Here is a 21053-nt window from a genome sequence, read left to right as displayed (position 1 = left end):
TTTTCTTATTTATTTAGCCCGCAAAGGCCGCTGGGAAATCGTGTGCTGTCATGGCGCCCAACATAAACAGAAGAGGAGTAATAGATAATGATGACACATTATTCTCTTCTAGTCTTTAGTTAACGTGTTTAATTAATTAATTATAGTTCCACGGCTGAACGTTGGCTCTGAATGGAACACGGAGACAGATAACCCGCTCTGTGTGAGTTGATAATGTCACAATATTCTGTTGTTTGAGTGTGAAGTTGCTACATGTTGCTATACATGCTAGCTATCTGCTAGCCTAGCAGCAATGAGCAAGCATGTCAGCACTCAGCAGCACGAGCTGTCCATTTAAAAGCAAGTTGTTGTGTTATTTTCACTCTTGAGTCTTGACTCGACCACAACAATAACAACAATAACAACAATAACAACATACACGTTCTAAATGGGTCCAATTTGACCTAATATTGCAGTGTTGTGAATCGTGATATGCTAATATCAATGAATAGCTGGTAGGAAATAATGTTTTACCCAAAAGTACTGTTCCTATAGCAACGCATAGCCAAACAATTTATAATCCACTGAGCACAGAGTGGATTTCAACCCTTTTCATATCAAGGTCCATTTGTGTATTCAGCGTTTGATTCATACGGACCTCCATCATTTGGTGAGATTTATATCCTCAATGTGGCCTCATATTTTGTTGTCGTTGGATAAGATGTTGTCCACAATTTCATGCTGTATTGACGTTGGTACCATTAGGAGAGATAACTTCTGCTTTCTGTAATTGTGCCACGACTTGTAAATTAAAGTAATGCAGATGTTTAACAATAATTTAACTCATGATAGTGTAAGATAATTGTATTTGAAAGTGAAATATCCCTATAGCAAGTAATTCAGATGTTTAAGAAAAATGAAACTCTTGAGAGCGTAAAATGAAACGAAATGGACCCGTACCCGTATTTGGTTTAATTTTACGCTCTCAAGAGTTGAGATCTAATAAGGGTCCAGACCATTGTTACCAACTCTCCATCATTTAGCTGGGGACACCTGGAACCCCCTCCAAGTACCACCACTGAAAATATCTGTCTCCAAGTACCTCCACCTTAACTGATGTTAAAATACAGGAGCGTAGACCTGCCCCATCCTGTTCAGCTATTAACACAGGAGGAAAATGTCATTTATTCTTTTAATTGTTTTGTTTTTGTTCCATTCCTATGAGCCAATTTTGCTGCAGTGCTGCTCTGACAAAACTCTGTCTAATCACTAATCTTTTTTTTTTTAATGTGATTAATCCGTCCTCAAATCATATATGAATGCCTAGGTGTGCCGTCATGCTCATTTCAGCACGGCTGGATAGCCTAAACCAATCGCTTGGTCAGAAGAACTACCTGTTTTGTCTTTTTTTTCTTTTTTGGGTGACTCCTCTGTGTTCCACCAGAGGGGGGCCAGTAGTTGGGAACCTCTGCCTTAGAGCCTAAGCCCTAAATATTGCGCCACCCCTTACCCCTTATCCCTAAACTTATTTGCCATTTTTGAGTGGTGCAACCACTCCAAGGAACAGCAATGTCCGTGTTCACCTATGTGTTAATGAGCACGAGTATGACTATTAGTACCAGTAGGGGCGCTGTTGTGCCAGAAACGGAGAGAGAGAGTGCTGCACTGTTGCCTGCTAATGAGAGAGAGAAAGAGAGGAAAGGGGGGGGGGGGGGAGTTGCACCACTCAGTTCACACGGGTGTGATTTTTACTATTTTTTTAAAACATTTTTAAAATAGTACAAATGGCCGATGGTTATGGTTAGGTTAGGGATTAAGGTTTCGGGATCAATAGTATGTCGGAAGCTAAAGCCTGTACCCCAAGATGGCGCCCTTCTCTGTAAAAACCAGCCTTTCTGAGTGAAATAACCACAAACCGTGTTTCACACAGACAGAGATGATGGCTGCTGCTGCTGCTGCTGGCGGAAACAAAGCGGTGGAGCTCCAGCTCCAGATGCGACAGAACGCTGAGGACGTTCACACCTTCATGAGGGAGCTGGACAGCTGGGAGACGGAGATCAGGACCAAAGACCAGCAGCTGAGAGCGGGAAACCTCGGAGAGATTCAGGTTCGTTCCATCGATCAAGCCACCGCGAGATTCCTTTCATGTAAAAACGGTACTTTTCCCATCACTGAAGGCTTTAGTTCCGTCTACCTGACTCCATTCTCCAGGTATATAATTCAGTATTTAAGTCCGACGTCATTTTGTAGTGCTACGTTACGTCCGGGTCCAAGTGGCACCAGCTCCCGTCCGCATCTCATTGTAAATAGAATATCTAAACGCGTGAATCTTTTTACAATGACGTTATTTTTCAGAAAGGAAGCCATTGAGGGTTAAAATGGGTCTTAATGCTTCCAACTCGAGTAGAATTATTCATGTTTTGTACAAGTTTCCATGACAACAAAAATATATGATGTGGAGACAATAAAGACTATTATTATCCATTTGCTCGGTAAAATATTTCGGGGGCATATTTAGAATGTGTGCAGGCTTGAGTATGTTGAATCTAGTTTGGCACGGGGGCACAGTTGGTAGTGCTGTCGCCTCACAGCTAGAAGGTCCTGGGTTCGATTCCCGCTGGGGACGCTGTGGGCACTGGCGGCGTGTTTCCTCCTCCGCGTCATCAGTGCCCATACCCGAGGCGGGGGTTGGCGATAGGGCCTTTCTGTGTGGAGTTTGCATGTTCTCCCCGTGTCCCCTAGGGTAGATACCCTCACAAAAACATGCCGTAATCCTGGTCTCTAAACTACCTCCCCCTGGTCAGCCGGGGCACCTGATGGAGGAGAAAGGAACTGGTCGGAATAACGTGTCCCTTCCACGCGCTACGTCCGGCCGGGGAAATTCCCCTCTGTCAGGTGAAAAGAAGCAGCTTGGACTCCTCATGCATAGAAGGAGGCATGAGGTCAGTCCGCTGCCCCCCCAGGTTGGCAGAGGAAGTGTAGCGCCCAGGATTACATTAGATAATTGGCACTGGGTGAAAAGAAAACTGGGTTACAACATCGTGGGATAAAAAATTATAAGAATCTAGTTTGTATTAATGAGGATTTAGTTGACACAATAAAATAAAATGGCGATAGTATTCCATGTGGGGCAGACGGCCTGTCACAGCCAGATTTGGGAGAGCAGCAGCTTTGTTGCGAGGAAAGTGGTAAAATTAAACTTTCGTGGTTGACATCACTCGCTCATCCCCTGGTTCTGCCTGGTTCACGGAAGAAATTTCTCTATGGAGAATAACATGGGGTCATCTTAAAATCGTCTCATATAAGCGATGTGGTCCAAAAATAAACAAGCTGTCTCTGCGTTATTGTCAGTTGTCACTCATATGTGATACAGTCTGTTTCTAGCGTAAATGTAACTAATTCAGTAGCAGTAACATTAGCTGTTTTCTCTCAGTCAGTTGATTCTTCATATTCATATGAGTGAAGCGTCCGGGATGACATGTTTATTTTTCAAACACAGTTCTTATGAGGCGATCTAAAATCCTCCTATGGGGATTACAATGCAAATACAAAGTATATGAACCCGTGGATTTGCACCCTCTACCGGTCAACTCGCCCCTTTACCAACTCGCCCCCTCAAAGTGTTAATTTATTTAACAGTTAATTTAGTATCTCCCTCCCTCTGGGTTGCTGAAATCTGACATTATCTTGTATACAGATTTATTTGATTGTCTAGTAGTCGATCTCTGTACAGAATACACTGCTGTGTAAACAATCCACTTAGTTTTATTAAACACGTTCCCTCCATGTAGCCCATATGTTTTGTAATTACATCATCATGCTATTATTACGCCCATGGATATACAGAGTGAACTCAACAATTATAAATGAATATGATAATACCTTTTATATAATCACCAACATGAATTATGTTTGTTATTTACAGCTAGGTAGAGTAGTGGGGCGAGATGGAAAAGGGGCAACCGTACCTTTTACCATATAATATTAACCAAAGCCTGCCACCCATAATATCTTCACCAGCCATCACACAACGCAGAGTGAGACAGACTGTACCGGTTACACTAGTATCGATTGATTGAAATGTTTATTTCATTTTACAGTATGCAAAAGGGGTACATTTCTCACAAAAGTACAGGTCAATACAAAAACTTACTTACTTGAGGATAGAACCAGAAACGGCACTAAGACTTGTTTACACCAGGGTCCTCCATGTTCAATTCATCATAACATTTAATGACGTGCAAATAAATATACATTTCCATGAAAAAAAAGAGATAAAACATGTACAGTTAAAGTGTGATTCAGAGAAAAGGGGGGGGGGGACTTACCAGTCCCCAGTTTGTATAGTTTGTATGTCAATATAGCCATGGCAAAATATATTATTTGTATTAACCCATTCTGAACGGGCACCCATTTTGGTGTCAGCATCATGTTATGCTTTAGCTATTTAAAAATAGCAGATCTACAAGCTCATATCGCGCCACCGAGTGGCGCGATACGAGCTTGTAGGTCTGCTATTTTTGAAAAATCGAAGAGCGACTGACATTTTTAGAATCTGATCTCAGGTCAGAATGGGTTCATCAGACCAGTGTGTGTCCAGTGGAAACCTCGTGTGAATCTGATCTCAGGTCAGAATGGGTTAATAAATAAAAACAAATATTATCGATTCGATTTAGGGTCCTATAAATTGATTAACCGGACCCATCCCTGATAGGAAATGTCCGTTCCTTCCTTGCAGAAAGATCTGCCCCCTGTGCGTAACAAGGATTACAAAAAGAAGAAAACGGCGAAGAAAAAGTCGCCGCCCGGCAACGGCGAGAGGAAGACGGCAGACTCCAAGGAAACGGCGAGAATAAAGTCCTACGACTACAGCTCCTGGGATAAGTTTGACGTGGTGAGTGTCTATAAGTAGAATAAAGTCCTACGACTACAGCTCCTGGGATAAGTTTGACGTGGTGAGTGTCTATAAGTAGAATAAAGTCCTACGACTACAGCTCCTGGGATAAGTTTGACGTGGTGAGTGTCTATAAGTAGAATAAAGTCCTACGACTACAGCTCCTGGGATAAGTTTGACGTGGTGAGTGTCTATAAGTAGAATAAAGTCATACGACTACAGCTCCTGGGATAAGTTTGACGTGGTGAGTGTCTATAATTCGGAGGTTTTCAACCCGTGGACCACCAGTGTGGACCACTCAATGTCATCAAACGGTGGTCCGTGGCTCAAATGGGTCTGAGAGGCTAAATGTCATCAAACGGTGGTTCCGTGGCTCAAATGGCGAATACATAATGGACCTTGATATGAAAAGGGCTGAAAACCACAGACTGATCTAAGTGACTCGGTATAATTTGTAAACGTACCAGACCAAGAAGAGAGCATGCACAGATTGACCACATCTTCTTGTTTCCTGGTTTGCAGAACAAGGCGTTGGCCGTGATGGACATGGACAAGGAGGAAAGCCCCGTGGAGTCAAACGACTCCGACTCTGAGGAGACCGCCGTGGACCGGGAGAAGGCTCTGTCCGAGAAAGAGAAGGTATGGTGGCGTCGGCCAGACATGACTCTATATAACCCATTTAGACCTGAGGTCGATTCTACAAATGCCTTCTAAATCCTGACGGTTTTCTGAAAACCTATGTTTCTAATCTAAGTGTCAGTTCAAACTATTTCATGTCAAGGACCCCCAAAAATGTATTTGGTAGGCGAGTCCCCATCTGAAAATAATGTAGTTCCAGGGAACCCCCCAGAAGCAAAGATTTGAGTTAAAAATGTTCGCTCTGAAAGAATATATATTCAAAGATTTGCGTCACATTTGCGTCACATTTTCAAAAATAGCATGTGTGTCAACTAGTTGACTAGTAGATAAGATTTTGTTTTACCCCCGTTTTTATGTGTTCATCAAACTAAAGGCCATGTTTTAATCAAACTAAATGATATTACACACGTCATTTCCCCCTCAAGGGTAACAAGCTGTTCAAAGAGGGCCGATATGAGGACGCTATGGACTGCTACACCAATGCGATGACTGCAGACCCTTATAACCCCATTCTTCCAACCAACCGCGCCGCCTGCTTCTACAGACAGAAAAAGTAAGCCATTCATTTCTCCCCCCCCCTAGACGGCTGTGTTGCAGTGTTGTTTTTGGCAGCAAATTTCTATTTTAGTTTTAGTCCTAGTATCTTGAAATGTTATCATTTAGTTTTAGTCACATTTTAGTCACCTGGAATGCTTTAGTGTTAGTCTAGTTTTAGTCGGCTAAATCTACAGTCGATTTAGTCGAACAAAATGTTTTTTTGTCGGGCCTTGATGCCGTCGTAATGACAGATTTTGTCACTTGGTGATAATAGCCGATCTACAAGCTCACAACACGTCGCGCTGCAACAAGTTGTGAGCTTGTCATTTTTGCAACTAATTGTAAAATGACTTATACTGGATCTCTTGTCCACTATAGTCCCTTCCTAGCATTTTAGTCTAGTTTTTATTCGTTGACGAAATGGTCAGTGTATATATTTACTTATTTAGTCTTAGTTTTAGTCATCGTAGCTTAGTTTTCATTCAGTTTCCATTTAGTTTTCGTCAGTGGAATAAGGTAGTCGACGGGACATTTTTTCGTCATAGTTTCAGTGGAGGAAATCAACACTGCTGTGTCGCGCCACGCCTTCCGTCTATACTTCTGTCTATTTAAGGATGCAACGCTTCCATCCCGAAAATACACAGCATGCAAACGAAAGGCCGATAATGAGTGTGTCCTTTAGGCCTTTCTCCTGTGAACCGGTGGTGATCATTGTGTTGTTTACGTTGTTGTTGTAGGTATGCTGTGGCCGAGTCTGACTGCAATTTGGCGATCGCGTTGGACAGCAAGTACCTGAAAGCGTTTGCACGAAGAGGAGCGGCGCGAGTCGCCATGCGCAACTATGAATCTGCCTTAGAAGGTAAATAAATATGTCTAAAGAAATACTTAAGATGATGTATTAATAACTACCAAGCTTACAGCTCTGTTATTGATAGGGCTGTCCCGATCCGATCATCACGTGATCGGAAATCGGGGGCCGATCACGCCATTTTCAAGTGATCGGAATCGGATCAGGAGCAAAATAACATGATCGGGACATCCCTGGTATCAATATGATATCCATATCGTGATATTGATTTTGGATAGTGTACTGTTGTGATGTGATATGGCATAAGTGTTCTATAAAAATATAAATATCGGATCGGGAAAGGTCGGTATCGGCCACGATCACGGCATTTTCAAATGATCGGAATCGGATCGGGAGCAAAACCCCCCCCCGCCAGTTATTGATATGAATGTCTTTTTATACACGCAGATTATGAGACGGTTCTGAAGCTGGACCCTGGAAACCTGGAAGCTCAGAATGAAGTGACGAAGATCAAAGACGTGAGTTCTTTCTGTTCACACTGTTTGATCTCTGCCAGTGTTGTTTTTGGCAGCAAGTTTTAGTCTCTTGAATAGTGTAGGAGCCATAATGTGATCTGTATGTCACGTTAATGGACAGATTGGGCACTGCACTGGTAGCGGTGGTGGGCGTGATCACTGGGGCTGGGCGCTGCCACGCTAATAACTACACATGCGTTTACCTGGCACTAGAGTTGAGGAACTTGGACGGAGAGGGGGTGAGCTGGGAGTCGACATTTTCTGTTGACCGCAACAACGCATCTTAACATCCATGCCGGTAGTATATAATAGTTAGCTGGGAACTGTTGTATCTTACCTGACTGCAGAGAAGAATAAATGGTCAAACTGACAGCTTGGAGTGGATCTGAATTCCTTTGCGTGCGCGTCATACAAGTGTCTCTTATACTCTCATGCTTAGCTCCTCGGCTCATGGCTTTAGAACAGCCTACAGCCGCAACAAATAGTTTTCATTTAGTTTTAGTCACATTTTAGTCACCTGGGATGTGTCAGTGTTCGTCTAGTTTTAGTCGACTAAATTGACAGTTGATTTAGTCAGAAACAAAATGTATTTTGGCGGGGCCTTGATGCCGTCCTAAAAATATTATATCACGGTCATTTTGGTTGCACACTGGACGCGTCTTTTGGAAAACCGACGGAGAAATGAGCTCAGTTTGCAGCGACCTTAAGAGACCATTTTAGGCCAAAATACTCACCATGTCGCCCCCACCCCCCCCCCCCCTACTTCAGACTTTGATTGGTGTTAAATGTCCGAGTCAAGTCACGGAACCCGCGGAGACCCCCCTGGCAGTCGACGGACCCGTGGAGACCCCCCCATCGGCCCACCCACCCGCGGAGGCCCCCCCAGCAGCAGACGACAACCCCAAACATCAGAGCGTGGTGACGGAGCATCAGAGACGTCAAGAAGCCGTCGTACACAAAGACAGGGTACGTTACGCACGCACGCACACACACGCACGCACACACACACACGCACGCACGCACGCACGCACACGCACATGCACATGACTGAAATTTTGTTCTACTGGATCTCTTCTCCACTAGTCCCTCCCTGACATTTAGTTCTACTGGATCTCTTCTCCACTAGTCCCTCCCTGACATTTAGTTCTACTGGATCTCTTCTCCACTAGTCCCTCCCTGACATTTAGTTCTACTGGATCTCTTCTCCACTAGTCCCTCCCTGACATTTAGTTCTACTGGATCTCTTCTCCACTAGTCCCTCCCTGACATTTAGTTCTACTGGATCTCTTCTCCACTAGTCCCTCCCTAACGTCTAGTTTTTATTCGTTGACGAAATTGTCAGTATATGTAGTCTCAGTTTTAGTCATCGTAGCTTACAGTAGTCTTCATTCAGTGATCATTTAGTCTTCATCAGTGAAAAAGCGGTATTCGACGAACAATCATAGTTTTTGGTCGACGAAATCAACACTGCCACGCATCACCTTTAGCTTCCAGAGCAAAAACCCATGCTGTGTTTCTCTGGTTGGCTGTCCAATTAATTTTAGTTTTTGCTACAAGAGAGAGACTTCAAGAGAGTTTTAAAGGGATAGTTCAGATTTCTTGAACTTAAGCTGTATGAAATACTTTCCATTAATAAAGTGGTTGCAACTGTATTAATTGATTGCCAGAGTCCCGTGGTGGGAGTTCTGCTCTGGTTTTGGTGAAATATTAAGTAGTTCCGGTCATTTTGTGGGGGACACAGGGGGCCACACAGTAAAAGTAAATTAATCCACAAACTAACGTCATTTGTATTGTTGACCTATTTCTAATATATTGGTGCAACCTTCGTTAATTTTTTACCCCTCTATCACACGGAACTATGGTTTTTGTGTGCATATCACAACGCCCAAAAAATAGTTCCATGCGATAGAGGGGTCAAAGTTGAACGAAAGTTGCGCTAATATTTTAGAAATAGGTCAACAATACAAATGACGTTAGTTTTGTGGATTAATTTACATTTACTGCGTGGCCCCAGTGCCCCCCAAAAAATGACCGGAACTACTTAAGTTAAAAAAATCTGAACTATCCCTTTAAGTCTTTAATCACTTTGAAGTTGTCTGTTTAAAGCCACAGTAGTTATGGCTCCAAGTGACAACATGTATTATTGTTAAGCAACTAAAGACAATACATACTTTTAATGAAAGGAAAAAATATGGAATCGTGTGAAAATCGTGATCTCAATTCTTAAAGATATTTTTTTGTGGCTTACGCCTTTATTGATTTTTTAAGGGATAGAAAGTAGGCTGACAGGAAACGGGAGAGAGATGGGGGGATGACATGCGGTAAAGGCCGTGTCGGGTCCGGGAGTCGAACCCGCGGCACACCGCGACTGGATCACCAGTCCGGTGCCCAGACCGTTACGCTACGGCCTGGGCCATGATCTCAATTCTTGTGCAGGAGAAAAACCGAGATTCACGTTTGAGCAAGAATCGTGCAGCACTAGGGTAGGGCATTAAGCAACTAGTAACTAGTAAATCCACTAGTCCACCTTGTTGGTACTAGTTGAGGGGGGGGGGGGGGGGGGGGTTGTAGGCCTCAAGTTCAGGTAGTTATAGTCACCAATGTACACAGGTTTTAAATCTACAAATACAAATATATACATTTTTACATAATAGGTAGGTAGTTAAACAACTAGTCGACTAGTAAACTAGTAAAAATGATTAGAAGTGAATGCCCTACACTATGGTGATGTTTTTATTTATTTATTCATTGTGCTCTTCAGGGGAACGCCTATTTCAAAGAGGGGAGGTTCGAGGCAGCCATAGAATGCTACAGTAGAGGAATGGACGCTGACCCCACCAACGCCCTGCTGCCCGCCAACAGAGCCATGGCCAACCTCAAGATGGAGAGGTTACAAACTTTACAACGCTTTTGATTTTCCAACAACACTGCAATTAGTTGCATGCTGAAAACAAGCGATCTACAAGCTCACAACACGTCACTCTGCGACACGTTGTGAGCTTGTGGATCGGCTATATTCAGCAAGTGTAAAAACATTCATGACGGCATCCAGGCCTGCCAAAATACATTTTGTTCGACTAAATCAACCGTAGATTTACCGTAATTTCCGGACTATAATAGGGGATTCACTCGGGACCACTTGGCAGATGTTGTGGTAGTGTGAATGATGCGTACCGTTCCCGGGAGCGGATCGCCCAACCGTCACCGGGACCGCATGGGGGGAGGGTCTCTGGACCGTTGAAGTGTATTCAGATACGGATCGTTCCAATGTGAATGCATGCAGTCGACGAGCCAAGCGTCAACAAAAAAAAACACAGCCTCTGCACGATGCGTAACACCAGCGCATTTCTCAACGCCGCCCTTCTCCTGTTGAATCTGCTTATACGCTCAGCACCGCGCTGATCTTATTCTGCGGACTACACGTGGCTCTTGGGCTTTGCTTGGCACAGTTTCCAAAGTAAAACAAAATAATAATAATAATAATGCTAAAGTAGAATCCATAGCAAACTAATACACTGGAGCACAGAACTGACTGACACAGTGAATAGCAGGCAGGCTGACAAGTAGTATAACGGCAAAAAGCCAAAGAGGCAATGCAATTCAGTGTGTCTGGATTAATTTGAGACAATGTCGCACAGTTGATGGTCAGTGTCCGTGCGCGCCAGCCATCAAGCACACCGTCATCAGGAGGATTAAAGTGTGTTATGCAAGTGTACCCGGGTGCGCTGTTGAATCTCGGGCAATGTGAATCATGGCCATCGGGGACCAGGCAACCGTATTCGAAAACGGTTCCAATGAAACGGATTCAGTCCGTCTCAGTGTGAATCCCCTATAAGGCGCACCTGAATATAAGCCGCACCAGCCAAATTTAGGGAAAATCCCAAATATGTACGTATACAAGCCGCACCGGACTATAAGCCGCAGGTGGCCCCCTAGTGGCCGTTACATTAGCTCAGAGCCTTAGATGGCTCTGCGTTAGCTGTAAAAATCCATAGATTAGCCGCACTGTTGTATAAGCCGCAGGGTTCAAATCATGGCTAAAAAGCCGCGGTTTATAGTCCGGAAATTACGGTAGTCGACTAAAATCTTATGATATTTAGTCGACTAGAACTAGACTAACACTCAAATATTGCAGGTGACTAAAATGTGACTAAAACTAAATTTACTATTCAAGAGATTATGACTAAAACTAAAATAAAAAAAGTGTGTGTGTGTGTGTGTGTGTGTGTGTGTGTGTGTGTGTGTGTGTGTGTGTGTGTGTGTGTGTGTGTGTGTGTGTGTGTGTGTGTGTGTGTGTGTGTGTGTGTGTGTGTGTGTGTGTGTGTGTGTGTGTGTGTGTGTGTGTGTGTGTGTGTGTGTGTGCAGGTATTGTGAGGCAGAACAGGACTGCAGTAAGGCCATCTCTCTGGACACAACCTACTCCAAGGCTTTCTCCCGCAGAGCAACGGCAAGAGCTGCCCTAGGCCGCCTCCTAGAGGCCAAAGAAGGTACTGCATGCGCAGTATTGATTTAATTAGTCTCGTGTTGCCTCTCGCAATTTTCAAATGCTTCCGTCATACAGTCTGGATCAACGGAAGCTCTGATCATGAGTAAAATATAAATAAGCGTTTCGTCTTTATATTGTGAGCGGTAATGGCAGCTTCCTTACTCTTTTTTTCCTTTACTCACATGACATCATCGTACCTGGAAGTTATGCGGGAACGCCCACTGAGTGGCAAAAACCTACTTTCTGACCTTGACAGCCCTTACATACAAACAGAAAAGTCCTGTCTGATTGCATTAAACAATGTTAAACTCACCAACATTGCAACTGTACGAAAAGATTGAATTATCCTCTTTCTATCTGCAAAGTTTTTGTTTTATTCATTTTCAATCGATATCTACATCTTAATACTGTCCAATACTTAGATCGGGAGGGGGGTGAAATTATGACAGGCAGTTCCTGTCAAAATATGAACCCCCCCACCATGTAGTATTGTTAAGCAACTAAAGACAATACATATTTTTAATGAAAGGAAAAAACTGGAATTGTTTGAAAATCGTGATCTCAATTCTTGTGCAAGAGAAAATTCGAGATTCATATTTGAGCAAGAATCGTGCAGCACTAGGGTAGGGCATTAAGCAACTAGTCAACTAGTAAATCCACTAGTCCACCTTGTTGGTACTAGTTGACTAGTTGATAAGAAAAAAACAAAATAAATTATTTTCTTTCCCCTTTTTTGTAGGCCTCAAGATCAGGTAGATTATAGTTATAGTCACCAATGTACACAGTTTTTACAAAAGTTTTTGTACAAAAAAAAAATATATATATATATATTTAATATATATATAATGGGTAGTTATAGTTGTATTCATCTTTAGGGCCCCAAATCTTACCCTAGAAATCACTAGTATATTTAAAACAGAGGTTTTTTGACATGGGGGGGGGTCATATTTTAACAGGAGCCTGTCATAATTTCACCCCCCTCTGTATCTATTTTTTGGACAGTATTAGGATGTTGATATTCATTTTCAATCAATACGAGCTTGTAGATCTGCTATTTTTCAATGGCTAAAGTATAACATAATGCTTAAAACACCAAAAAGGGTTCCCGCCCTGAATGGGTTAAATACCTTTAAAGCCAAAGGACAAAGTCAACTCGACTCCTGACAAATCATGACAAACACATTTTTTTGGGAGGCCGGACAAATAATATAATAAAAAAAGGTGTTGTACCCTGCCCTTTTTTTCTTCTTTCGAATTATTTGTTCAGTCCCAAGAATTGTGTTTATTACTTTATTGTCATGAGTTGTCACCGTCCCAGTTGTCTTTGTCCAAGGGTTAAAGGTCTTCAACCTATTTAGACAGTTTTCTGAAATAAAACAATATTTCTATATCAGTGGTCAAGAACCCCAAAAATTAAATGTAATTGGCGGCAGGCCCCTATCAGAAGCAAAGGTTTGAGTTAAAAAATCGTTTGCTCTGAAAGAATATATATTCAAAGATTTGCACCACATTTTCAAGACAAAAAAAAAAAAAGATCTACAAGCTCGTAGGGTGGTGCTCCGTGTCGCCCTACGAGCTTGTAGATCTGCTATTTGTCTTAATGCTTAATGCTTAAAACAACAAAAGGGATTCCTGTCCAAAATGGGTTAAATAAATACTTTGTCTATGGGAAAAATGCTCTCGAAGGGGGCGGGACTGTGTCGAAGGGGGCAGGACTGTCTGTGGCGCTCTGTACCACATAATGTAAGATCATTTAGAATACACTGTTACATGGAACATAAAATCCTCAGCGATAATGAATCAATTTGTAACTCAGAGAGAGGGTACAAACAACTGTCCTTACTGTCCTTTTTTACCGTATAATTCTAACGTGACCATGCGGTCGCACGGCTGTAACATTATTATTTATTCTTTAATATTCTTTAACCCATTCTGACCTGAGATCAGATTCATACGAGGTTTTCCACTGGACACACGCTGGTCTGATTAACCCATTCTGACCTGAGATCAGATTCTAGAAATGTCAGTCGCTCTTCGATTTTTCAAAAATAGCAGACCTACAAGCTCGTATCGCGCCACTCGGTGGCGCGATATGAGCTTGTAGATCTGCTATTTTTCAATAGCTAAAGCATAACATGATGCCGACACCAAAATGGGTGCCCGGTCAGAATGGGTTAATCAGAGACTGCTATTACAGTCTATCGCCACAAGATGGCCCCCTTCGCCTGTCTAGAACAGGGGTGGGCAACTTTGAGTATGGGAGAGAGCCACTATAGTTCCACAAAAAGTTATCAAAAATTGCAGATCTACAAGCTCAAAACAACACATTTAGATATTTTTTTTTGGGGTCCTTGACATGAAAATGTTTGAGAACGACTGACATAGAAACATAGGGGTTTTTCAGAAAACTGTCAGGATTTAGAAGACATTTGTAGAATCGTTCTCAGGTCTAAATGGGTTAAACCGTAAAAAGAAATAGGGATGGAGCTCGAAACCCGATACCTGGAAAAATAATCTGATACCAAGTCTATTGAGTACTCGTTATCAATAAGCTTTGGGTTTATCAAGCCTGTTATGGAGCATAGCGGCCCATGACGTCATGTTTAAACAATCAAGACAAGCGACGATCGAGAAACAAATGAAATCATCCATGCTGGGACAAACATGTCTGTCTAAAAGTGTATCGATACCTGCCAACCAGCGCTGTCCGGGTAATCAAAATTACGCTTTTAAATTGACAGTACACATATTAACCAGTTAGTTAATAGTATCTTACATATTATTTTCCAAAAGTAAAAAGGTCAATTGCCTTCCGTCTGTTAGAAAAGTACTGGTTCTGTTCAGAATGTATTGTTGTCTCCCGTCTTTCCACAGAATAATAGCAAATGCTCGATAAGAATACGGCTCGATAAGCCTGATCGATACGGTGCTCGATATCAGTACAAATTAACGAGCTCCATCCCTACTTAGAAAGCAGATTTAATTGTTTACAGTGGAGTCGTTTTCTAAATGTAGATTTATTTAATTTTTGTTTTGTTTTGACAGATTTCCAGGAGGTGTTGAAACTAGAACCTGGGAACAAGCAGGCTCGCACTGAGCTCCACAAAATCATGATGGTATGAAGAAAGATTTGTATATCTAGTCCTAGAGGACGGATGATGTGTAGATCTAACCCTAGAACAGGGGTGGGCAACTTTGACGATGGAGAGGGCCACTATATAGTAGTTCCACACTCACTCCAGAGGGCTACTATAGTTCCACACACAGTCCAGAGGGACACTATAGTTACACACTCACTCCAGAGAGCCACTATAGTTCCACACTAACTCCAGAGGGCCACTATAGTTCCATACACAGTCCAGAGGGCCACTATAGTTCCACACTCACTCCAGAGGGCCACTATAGTTCCATACACAGTCCAGAGGGCCACTATAGTTACACACTCACTCCAGAGAGCCACTATAGTTCCACACTAACTCCAGAGGGCTACTATAGTTCCACACTCACTCCAGAGGGCCACTATATTTCCACACTCACTCCAGAGGGCCACTATAGTTCCACACTCACTCCAGAGGGTCACTATAGTTCCACACTCACTCCAGAGGGTCACTATAGTTCCACACTCACTCCAGAGGGCCACTATAGTTCCACACTACTGCAGAGGGCCACATTGTCGTACACATAGGCCTACTATCATAGCAAAAATAGCCGATCTACAAGCTCAAAACTGCAACGTGTTTTGAGCTTGTAGATCAGCTATTTTTGCTATAATTTAATTGAAATCCTGAATAATCTTTTGCTATTTTTTGTTAATTGGACATGAAGGGAGATGGAGGTCTTCTGGCGACCCAGGACAACGTAGAGAGGAGAACCATCCAGGCCGTCAACAAACCACCCCACCTGCGCTCAGCGGTGAGAAAGTGTCTGTGTATAAGTTCTTACTAAAGTATTCAATCAATCTGCTAAAACGGATGAATCCATTGGGGTCCTACCGTACTCTTATCAGCAAAAAACATTTTATGATAGACAAATATACACAATACATTCCATACAAACGCATCACATAAGCGAGTAGAAAACCAAAAAATCACACCCATGTGAAGTGAGGGGCGCTCTTCTCATCGTACAAATCGATTTGGCGGACATTTTACCTAATTTATCCTTTCATTGTAAATGGCAAATATTAAGACGTGTGGGGACAGAAGCTGTAGCGCCCCTCAAAAATCACACCTGTGTGAAGTGAGGGGCGCTCTTATCGTACATCATCATGACATAACATGTCGATTTGCACGTCCACATATGGAGTAAATTCTCCATTCGTTGACCCTTTCGTTCGTGCCAAATCTGGGTTGAACGTGATTTGTGGGAGCTCATTGTTTGACTTCTCAAGCATTGTTTTGTTTAGTTATGTGAAGACTGGGCTGGATTTGACCACCACCTCCATTTTGTCATCAATCACCAGAAACCACTGAGGAGAATTGATATCGAGGAAGTGAGCGGAGAGATCTCTGTGCCTGACGCGGGGGGCGAGGGGGCTTCAGCGCTCGGGCCCCGAAACCCCACAGGGCCTTCCTCCAGGTCCCAAAACCCTGCTGTGTCTTCCTTCGGGCCCCAAAACCCTGCTGTGTCTTCATTTGGGCCCCAAAACCCTGCTGTGTCTTCATTTGGGCCCCAAAACCCTGCTGTGTCTTCATTTGGGCCCCAAAACCCTCCTGTGTCTTCATTTGGGCCCCAAAACCCTGCTGTGTCTTCCTCCAGGCCCCAAAACACTCCTGTGTCTTCCTCCGTGCCCCAAAACCCTGCGCCTTCGTCCCGGGACGTAGCAGGGGAGGGTGAGGGGAGGGATGGCTCCTCACCACTGTCGACATCCCCCATCGCCAAGATGCTAAAGATCGAGGAACTCCCTGCTCCCTCTCCTGTCCAGTAAGTGGCGCTGTTGCTTCAAAAGGCTCGCTCATCACTCATTCACACAGTGACAGATTGTACTGGTATTTGAGGTATTTCTACTTGTAATCCCAATAGGGGCGGCGGTGGCTCAGGGGTAGAGTGCCTGGATGGTAACCGTAAGGTTGCCAGTTCGAACCCGGGCTCCCCCAGAGTTACTGTCGAAGTGTCCTTGAGCAAGACACTGAACCCCTAATTGCTCCCGATGTGCTAGTTGGTGCCTTGCATGGTTTCCGCTGCCATCGGTGTATGAATGGGTGAATGTAATGCACAATCTCTGTAAAGCGCCTTGGATAAAGGCGCTATATAAATGCACCATTTACCATTTTACCATTTACCAATACCTTTTTGTACTCTCATCTCAGATCCAATATTGTACTTTTGCTCAACTACATGTATTTCAAACTTTAGTTACTTTATAGATTTATTACAAAACATACACTAACCACTTCAGCCCTATATACATTTCGACCGAATCCACAAGCGATTTTGTGAGCTTGTAGATCTGCTATTTTCAAAAGTTTTTTTATTCCTAATGCAAGTACTTTTTCCACCACTGCAGAGACATTTTAATGTGATTTCTACAACATTGATGCGTTTGTGTATTTTTCTTTTCCCAGGGTTCTTGAGGACGGTGATGTTGGGGGACAGAGGGACAGACGGAGGACAGAAGTGTCCAGTGTTGGGGGACAGAGAGACAGACAGAGGACAGAAGTGTCCAGTCTTAAACCAGAGAGTCCAGCACCGTCCACAGAACCACAGGTCATCGACGTCCCGCCCGCTCCCAGCTCCGGCTTCCAGCTGGAATCTGACCTCAGGAAGATTGGAAACAAGCCCAAAGTCATTTATCAATATCTGAGGGTGAGTGCTGACCGTGTGACTGACGCACGCACCGTGGCTGAAACCAGACGCCAACTGCGTCCGTCCGACATACATACATATATACGTACATATGAGACAAAAAAGGGACTCCTGCACATCCAAAAAGACCCGTAGGAGGTGCAAGTCTAGTTAGCAGGCATAGACATCAAAAAAGAGAAAAACCTTCCAAGGAAGGGACTGCACACTCCAGGGAACAGAGACGGACAACTTACTGCATCAAACTTATTTATTAGCACATATACGTACATATATATACATATATACGTACACATACATACATGCATACATACATACATACATACTTACCAGTAAGACGGCCTGGGTGACAGCAGACTGCTTGGGCGAGTGCTGGCCCTTTGGCATGTGGGGGTCAGATCAATGTTTCTGTACTGGCTGCAGGTCAGCTCCATATATGGAGATCTGAGGGTGGAAACGTTTTCATAGTGAATGCGAACCTGCTGGCGCAAGCCCAACCCAGTAGTGGCGTTGAGTGGCACCACACGAAGCCACGGTCCTGACGTCAACTCGCTCATCCCCTGGTTCTGCCTGGTTCACGGAAGTCATCTCTCTATGGAGAATAACATGGGGTGATCTTAATATCGTCTACTATAAGCGTTGTGGTCCGAAAATAAACAAGCTGTCTCTGCGTTATTGTCAGGGAGGTGTCTCTGTATCGTTTACGACAGTCAGTCAGTCATATTTGATACAGTCTGTTTCTAGCGAAAATGTAACTAATCCAGCAGCAGTAACAATAGCGTTTTCTCTCAGTCAGTTGATTCTTCATATCCATATGAGTGAAACGGCCGGGATGACATTTTTCAAACACAGTTCTTATATGAGGTGATCTAAGATCCCCCCCTATGGGGATTACAATGCCCATAAAACACAGTTCTTATATGAGGCAATCTAAAATCCCCCCCTACAATGCAAATAAAAAGTACACGAACCCGTGGATTTGCGCCCCCTACCGATATTGACGTCAGACTTTGGTGCTCTACGTCGGACATTACTAACCCTACCCCAAACCCTAACCCTAAGGTCACTCTTAACCGGCCATGATTGATCGATTGAACATTTGAAGTCACAGTTTGTAGAATGGGTACAGTTCAACGAAATGTATGGTATGTCATCATGTATGTCGTAGTCTGTCGCCTGCCACGGTCTCAAACCTTACTCTACAATTTAGGCATTTAGTAGACGCTCTTAATCCAGAGCGATTTACGATAAGCAACTCTTATCGTCAGAAACAAGTTGTATGTTCCAACAAATCTAACCGATGTGTGAATCGTTTTGACTGTAATCTTTATTTTTTTTGTCTTTGCGCTGCTCTCCAGCAAATAAATCCCGCTGCATATGCAAAGATCTTCCAGAACTCCCTGGAGCCGCACCTTCTCAGCCAGCTGTTGCACACCATGCATATCTTCTTCACCAAGTGAGTAAACTGTAATAATGACCTCTTCGCTTCGCTGTCTAAAGTCTTACCCAAATAAGCATTATATTGTGTATACATGTACTGTATGTTCATTGTACAGATATTCTACTGTTAGGGCCCCCCCCCCCCGAACCTCAAATGATGTCACATTGTAGGCTCTACAGAGCCAAACCGACTTTTATTCGGCTCTAAAATAGGAGTATGAATTGGCCCTTAGACAGATATTAGGTTCTTAGCGTGCTTAGTTATGATCCTTGATGACTATTCCCTATTCCGATGTATTTCATGTGTCACCATGTGGTGTTCCTGCTTGCTGTAAATCGCTCTGGATTAAGACCATCTCATAAATGCTTAAATAGTAATTTTGTTTTACCAGTGGTACACATGGATGAAAATGTTTACCCTTGTATGAACGTTCATCATCTGTACATTTAGTATGACGTATAATAAAATTAATAATTAGGGCTGCACGATTAGGAAATTATGACCGATATCCGATTATCTGCAGGTTCATATCTGCCGATAACGATTCTGACCGACTCCGATATTATACAGAGGACCACAATGGAAACAAGCCTATGGGCCCCTATAGGGACTTATTGGCCCAAAGCCTGTTAATAAAGTATTCAATCAATCAATAGATAGCCTATACTCTTCTCCAAGTGTCTGTTTTCACAACTGAATGACTTCTGAATGAGATGAGTACCGGTACACAAATTAAATGTAGATTTATTTTAAATATATATTTATTTTTTTGCTGTTGAAGACCGATCAATCTGTATAATTTTGAGACCATTCCGGCATTTTTATTGCCGATATATGGCTAATAATAATAATAAAACCAACTCTTCTTCAGGAATGAACCTCCGTCACACATCGTGGACATCCTGGGCAGTCTGGCCAGTGTGAGACGCTTCGACATGGCCGTCATGTTCATGTCCTCCTCGGAGAGGAAAGGTGCGTCGCCTCATCTTTATCTCGTCTTGTTCAGCCGTCGGTCACTAGAAAAGGATTCCAATCACCCATTTAGTCCCAAAACCAGATTCTACAAATGTCTTCTAAATCTTGACAGTTTTCTGAAAAACCCCATCTTTCTATTATGTCAGTGGTGCTCAACCTTTTCCATGTCTATTTCAGCTCTGACATTTATTTCAGACATGCTAGAGTCTAGTATGTGAAGAAGAACATACAGTATTCTATCTTCATATAATTGGTCCTCACTAATTGCTCCTTATATTATATCTTATCTTCATATAATTGGTCCTCACTAATTGCTCATCGTAAAAATCGTACCATTTCTGTCTGTAGGGACAGAGGACAGAGACATTGTTTTTAAGACATCTATTTAACATTCTAACTTTCCAAGAAGAGGAAAAAAAAAGCTGTGCTTCATGTTAGCTTGAATGATTACCCACCGATGATGTCATTGATACGCAGTCACAGATATTTGACGTGCCATCTCATAATGACCAGTTATTCTATGACACACGGGTGAAATGTTGTGAAATGCGCTTTCATTATTATTATTATTATTATTACATTATTGGATTTGTCCTTATTTTCCCCTTCTTCTTCTTCTTCTTCTTCTTCTTCCAGTTCTGCAAGAACTGTTTGACTTCCTTGAGCGCGCTGACCTGGACAGATCATCCGTTGCGTCCTTGCGGAACAAATATGGCGTCTGACTCTTGGGATTTCGTTCATCGTTTTTGAGCTATAGTTGGAGAAAGATTTGCGAAATGTGTGGCAAATCTGCAAAAAAAATAATGCTTACCACTAGCTTTCTTCACAGATGTGTTCATAAAGGTGACTGTCTACATATACATTTGTTCCAACCCAACTCCCTTGGGAAAGTCGGGCTATGTCATTATGCTTTAAGTAGCATGTGACGTGTCAAACTAGGGGGTTTTCATGATGCTGAATCCATTCCAAGCATTAGT

The 21053-nt window shown here is 43.0% G+C and overlaps 1 protein-coding gene across 5 annotated transcripts; it reads left to right on the top strand.

Annotated features, from left to right (window-relative positions):
* Positions 1–58: 58 nt before the first annotated feature.
* Positions 59–21040, top strand: LOC310853725 (RNA polymerase II-associated protein 3-like). 5 transcript variants are annotated; one of them, XM_083758136.1, is made up of 17 exons: positions 59–202; positions 1914–2086; positions 4718–4873; positions 5396–5512; positions 5938–6065; positions 6787–6908; positions 7305–7375; positions 8141–8338; positions 10134–10261; positions 11738–11859; positions 14904–14975; positions 15676–15770; positions 16321–16781; positions 17423–17663; positions 19019–19116; positions 19973–20073; positions 20713–21037. In XM_083758136.1, exons 2-17 carry the CDS (start codon positions 1916–1918, stop codon positions 20796–20798), a joined length of 2367 nt encoding a protein of 788 aa, XP_083614262.1. In that variant the 5' UTR covers positions 59–202; positions 1914–1915; the 3' UTR covers positions 20799–21037. The 5 variants fall into 5 exon arrangements, with proteins under 5 accessions (XP_083614262.1, XP_083614263.1, XP_083614261.1 ...); XM_083758137.1 differs by having other exon boundaries at positions 1910–2086; positions 14904–14974; positions 15684–15770; positions 20713–20991; XM_083758135.1 differs by having other exon boundaries at positions 1910–2086; positions 20713–20991.
* Positions 21041–21053: the final 13 nt, after the last annotated feature.

This window comes from Protomyctophum parallelum (genome assembly GCF_964188405.1).
Source record: "Protomyctophum parallelum genome assembly, chromosome: 22".
In the NCBI taxonomy this organism is placed as follows: Eukaryota; Metazoa; Chordata; class Actinopteri; order Myctophiformes; family Myctophidae; genus Protomyctophum; species Protomyctophum parallelum.
Note: the sequence above shows the minus strand (reverse complement) of the source record. Positions and strands in the feature narration are given on the sequence as shown.

Coding starts and splice junctions, on each gene's coding strand:
- LOC310853725 (XM_083758136.1), top strand. CDS start 1,916: ATGATGGCTGCTGCTGCTGCTGCTGGCGGAAACAAAGCGGTGGAGCTC. Junction 4,874..5,395: donor CCTGGGATAAGTTTGACGTG/GTGAGTGTCTAT, acceptor CCTGGTTTGCAG/AACAAGGCGTTGGCCGTGAT. Junction 15,771..16,320: donor CACCCCACCTGCGCTCAGCG/GTGAGAAAGTGT, acceptor ATCAATCACCAG/AAACCACTGAGGAGAATTGA.